This window comes from Cornus florida, unplaced genomic scaffold (assembly GCF_030987335.1).
Source record: "Cornus florida cultivar Cherokee Brave unplaced genomic scaffold, ASM3098733v1 CherokeeBrave_3.0.0_Hap2_Chr03, whole genome shotgun sequence".
Classification (NCBI taxonomy): domain Eukaryota; kingdom Viridiplantae; phylum Streptophyta; class Magnoliopsida; order Cornales; family Cornaceae; genus Cornus; species Cornus florida.
Window position 1 is genome coordinate 72,163,264 of NW_026775573.1, and position 5,488 is coordinate 72,168,751.

General features: G+C 37.6%; 1 protein-coding gene across 1 annotated transcript; it reads left to right on the plus strand.

Annotated features, from left to right (window-relative positions):
- Nucleotides 1-1,335: 1,335 nt before the first annotated feature.
- On the plus strand, nt 1,336-1,911 carry LOC132301734 (secreted RxLR effector protein 161-like). Its single transcript, XM_059798963.1, has one exon. It carries the CDS (start codon nt 1,336-1,338, stop codon nt 1,909-1,911), a length of 576 nt encoding a protein of 191 aa, XP_059654946.1.
- The last annotated feature ends 3,577 nt before the right edge of the window (nt 1,912-5,488 follow it).

Sequence of the window (5,488 nt, forward strand, 5' to 3'; positions counted from 1 at the left end):
GGGCCGAGGCCGTTAATACTGCATGTTATGTCATTAATAGAGTCATCATTAGAAAACTTCTTAATAAAACTCCTTATGAACTTTGGAACAAAAGGAAGCCAAACATTGGTTATTTTAAAGTTTTTGGGTGTAAGTGTTTTGTACTAAATGACAGGGATAACCTAGGAAAATTTAAACCTAAGTCAGATGAAGGAATTTTCTTAGGTTACTCATCTCGAAGTAAAGCCTTTAGAGTATTCAACAAAAGGACATGTGTGGTTGTCGAGTCCATACATGTTGTATTTAATGAATCACCTCTGTCTCTTTCTAGAGGTTCTTTGGATGATAATGAGGATATAGTGGAAATTGAAAAGAGTATTGAAACTCTTGACATAAGCAATTCACCTTTTGATGATCTCTCCATAGATAATTCAAAAGAATGTCATCCTCATAAAGTCACTCTTTCTAAGGATTGGAAGCAAGTGCCAAATCATCCAATAAATCAAATCATTGGCGATCCATCCAAAGGTGTTCGCACAAGATCTCAAATTACCAATATATGCAACTATGTAGCTTTTGTCTCTCAACTTGAACCTAAAAATATCCTTGAAGCTGAAAAAGATGAGTCTTGGGTTATGGCTATGCAAGAAGAGCTTAATCAATTTGAAAGAAATGAAGTTTGGAAATTAGTTCCTAGACCTAAAAATAAGACAATCATTGGCACAAAATGGGTTTTTAGAAACAAAAAGGATGAATTAGGTTCAATCGTAAGGAACAAGGCTAGACTTGTTGCTCAAGGGTTTAATCAAGAAGAGGGAATTGACTATGATGAAATCTTCGCTCCCGTAGCAAGACTTGAAGCTATTAAAATGCTTCTTGCATTTGCTTCACATAAAAATTTCAAGCTTTATCAAATGGATGTAAAAAGTGCCTTTCTAAATGGCTTCATTGAGGAAGAAGTACATGTGGAACAACCACTGGGTTTTGAAAGTTATGATCATCCCAACCATGTTTACAAATTGTCAAAGGCTCTATATGGATTAAAACAAGCTCCAAGAGCTTGGTATGAAAGATTAAGTGGTTTCCTTCTTGATAACAATTTCAATAGAGGGAAAATTGATAACACTCTTTTTACAAAGACCATTAATGGCAATCTCTTAATTATTCAAATTTATGTTGATGATATCATCTTTGGATCATCAAATAAAGTTCTTCGTGAAAAGTTTGCCTCAAGCATGCAAAATGAGTATGATGGGCGAACTTACGTTTTTCCTAGGGTTGCAAATCAAACAAGAACTTGACGGCATCTTTATTTGTTAATCCAAGTATGTCAAAGATTTGCTAAAGAAATTTGGCATGGAGGATGTCAAACATGCCAAAACTCCCATGAGTTCCTCGGTAAAACTAGACAAAGACGAGAAAGGAAAAGATGTTGATATCAAAAAATATAGAGGCATGATTGGTAGTCTTCTATATTTGACTACAAGTAGACCAAACATAATGTTTAGTGTATGCTTATGTGCTCGATTCCAATCTTGTCCTAAAGAATCACATCTATATGCTGTTAAAAGAATATTTCGTTACTTATGTGGAACTATTAATCTGGGTTTATGGTTTCCTAGTCATACTACGTTTGATCTTACAAGTTATTCGGATGCCGACTTTGCTGGATGCAAAATTGACAGAAAAAGTACCAGTGACACTTGCCAGATCCTTGGTCATTCACTTGTTTCATGGTCATGTAAGAAACAGAACTCCGTTGCTCTATCCACAGTAGAGGCCGAGTATCTTGCCGCAGGGAGCAGTTGTGCTCAAGCTCTTTACATCAAATGGCAACTTGAAGACTATGGTATTTTCTTTGACCATATTCCAATTATGTGTGATAATACTAGTGCAATTTGTATTTCCAAAAATCCAATTCAGCATTCTTGAACCAAGCATATAGAAATCCGTTATCACTTTCTCAGAGACCATGTGACAAAAGGAGACATTGAACTTGTGTTTGTAAATTCCAATAAACAATGGGCTGATATATTCACTAAACCTCTTCAAGAAGACAACTTTCTTACAATTCGAAGAGAATTGGGAATGACAAATATCTCTGAAATTTGACTATTCTGTGATAAGTTATCTAACCGGTTATATAATTCCTCCTAACCGGTAAGATGAACTAAACCCAGTGACTGATACTTAAGCTCTCTATTCATCTAACCGGTTAACAAATTTCCTTCTAACCGGTAAGATAAGCAAAGACCAGTAGCCTCACATTCTCATTCACTTTCCATCTAACCGGTTACCAAACTCCCTTCTAACCGGTTACCAAACAACATCTAACTGGTTACATTGTCCTGCAAATCTCTTCTAATCGGTTAGATAAAGCAACATAACCGGTTACTTAAAGATCTAGATCTAAACTAATCGATCAGATCTCATCATCTAACCGGTTACATTCATTAAAATCATAAAGATTCTTAGTCATCTAAACGGTTACCACAAGGGATCTAACCGGTTACTTTAGATACAAATCTAAAGTACTCGAGTACTTCCCTCAATTTAACTGGTTAGTTGTTCATTTAGTATAAAAACCATACGTCACTTTCACCAGTCCTAATCGAACACATTTCTTTCTCTACTCGAACACTTCATCATCTTCTTCCCCAACCCTCAATCCAGTCACCATGGTTCGTACTCGACGAAGTCTTCATCCTAAAAATGTCCCCATTCACGGTGGTCACAGTGGTCGTGGCTCCGGCAGAGGCAATCCTCAATCATCTTTTTCCTTCCTTAGGAGAAGAGTACAATCCATCCTCCTCCACTGCTCAAATACGAAAGCGCAAGCGGACTAAAAATCAAGAAGAAATCTCTCAAGATGAAAATCCAGTCCTTGCTGCTTCCTATCTCTCACGAGAAATGGAATTGCTATTCAACACTCGGTTTCGCAACAGAGGGGTGTCTCAAGGTCGAATTTTTGATGCCGATTTCTGCATACGAGAAAATCTATCGTTCTACGACAAATTTTGGGCCTTGGGGTGGGATTTATTCATAGGAATTGAGGAACCCTACTATCCCACTCTCATTCAAGTCTTCTACACCAATCTCAAACTCAAAGACAGCTACCTTCACTCACAGGTCAAAGGTGCGAACATCAAGTTTAACTATAAAACCCTAAATTCCATCTTGGGCATTGAAAACAAGGGAAAGAAGATTTATGCTCACAGATCTAAGATTGAGGTTGATTGGTATAGTGAGATGATGGCAGTATTGCATCTCACTCAGAATTTCTTCCGGACAAAGATTTTTCCTCTCACCTCTACGGATTTCACCGTTGAAGCCGTCTAATTCATAATGCTTTGTTCTATTGTGTCATCCCTTGAGGCAGTGGCAGAACTTATGTATCCCATTTGGATCTGTTCTTGATTTGGTGCATTACTTTGGGCATTCAGCTCAATTTGGGCTATATTATTTTTCAGCACCTTCTTCAGTTCATTGTAGATCCGGATGACACTACCTCCACTCCTGGGAAAACTGGCAAACTTGCCACATTGCCCTATGGCATGTTTCTAACTCGACTATTTAAACACTTCAACGTCCCTCTTGACTCAGAATTCCACAAAAAGGACTCCACTTGTGAAGACAGGCTGTCCTTAAAAATTTTTAAAAATATGCAGTGTCGCAAAGTCAATGGAGTCTGGGAAAGACTTCCTGCAGCTCGTGCACCTGATGCTCCTACACCCAAGGCCGATCCTGTTCAGCACCAGGCATTTGACTTTGACAATTTTGATGACTTCTTTGCAGAAGGTCCCATAGTGCCACAGCCTCAGCCTCCCATTCCTCCAGAGGTGACTCAGCTACTTAATGATCAGCATGCCGAGACTATGGTGGCTATCCAAGCCCTAGGTGATAGAGTCACCACTCTTGAGACTCGCGCTGGCAGTGTTGGGAAGTCCCTCATCTCTCGCTCCCATAATCAATCATCCGATCTCAATATTGTCATTCAGCGCGCTATGGAGACCTATGATCTCATTGAATACCGGCTGGCTGTCCACAATGCTAATGCTGAAAGTATGAAGGATTTTCTAAAATTGGTGGCTGAGCGCATTCAAATCATTCCTCCGAGATTTGTGTTTCCAGAACAGCGTCATTGATCTGATGTCCCACCTCCTCGTCCCAAGCCCCGTGACCCCGTAGTTGAAATTAATGATTGACATGATTATTCCTAGATAGTTTTATTTTGATTCTTATCATGTCTTATCTGATATCCCCCCCTCCCATACCTTTTTGAGATGTCAAAGGGGGAGAATAGCTTGATGTGTTTTGATGTGCTGCCACTATCACTTACTTTTGAATATGAAATTAACATGATGACTTATTTTGGTAGGAGTATATACTTAATGCATTTTTAAGCCTTATTCATCCTATGCACTAAGATAGGGGTAGAAAATTCAAACATGGATATTATATAATTATTTTCCTTATATATGAACACATCAATGTTTTGCCATCATCAAAAAGGGGGAGATTGTTGACCCTAAAGGTCATTCAAAGATCGTCTAATAATTTTGATGATTACAAAACATTATGAAGTGTTCTCAGTCTAATGTTTGCATTGAGCTTGCAGGGCAAAGGAAATAAAAATATGCTAAGCAACCGAGACAAAGAAATCATTTCAAGAGAAATCAAATCTACTCCGAGAATAATGCAATCATGATTGACTTGAAGACAATGGGTAGATAGATCGATGAGTGATTAGGATTTTCTGTCAAAGTAATCTATGAATTAATTTGAAGCTCAAATCTATTGGCTCATGTATTTTCATTCACATCTTTCAAGATTCTGCACTTAAAAAGAAAAATCAAAAAATTCTCCTTAGAATCTCATAACCGGTTAGGAAGTTTCATCTAACCGTTTAGATGAGCTAAAACAGAAAGTAACACATGATCGAAGGTATCTCATAACTAGTTAGGAATTTTCATCTAACCGTTTAGATGACCAAAACAGAAAGCTTGATCTTCTTATCCGTACCTTGTAACCGGTTAGAAGAATTGTTCTAACCGTTTAGATCAACATACAAAACATTGTATCTACCTTTTCATAACCGGTTAGGAGAACTCAAGTAACCGTTTACATGTATTTAAACAGAATACGATTTTTTTTTTTTAGCCAATGATATAACCGGTTAGAAGAAGCTATATAACCGGTTAGATGTGCTTTAACAGAATGAAACTTTTCTTGGCCATTGATGTAACCGGTTAGAAGAAGTTATATAACCGGTTAGATATGCGTTAACAGAACGATACTTATCTTGGTAACCGGTTAGGAAGCCTTTTGTGTTCGAATAGTTGGCCTTTACTAAAGAAGTCCCTCAGCAGATGTAATCGGTTAAGAAAAATCCTCTAACTGGTTAGATGAGATCCAATCTCACTTATTCTAATTTTTAGAAACTGAAGCAGATCGGAAGTTGATACATTTATTGCTCTAACGGTCACATAAACATTTAATGCTTTTCAAC

Bases quoted from the DNA above. Each gene is read 5' to 3' on its own strand.
- LOC132301734 (XM_059798963.1), top strand. From the start codon at position 1,336: ATGGAGGATGTCAAACATGCCAAAACTCCCATGAGTTCCTCGGTAAAA.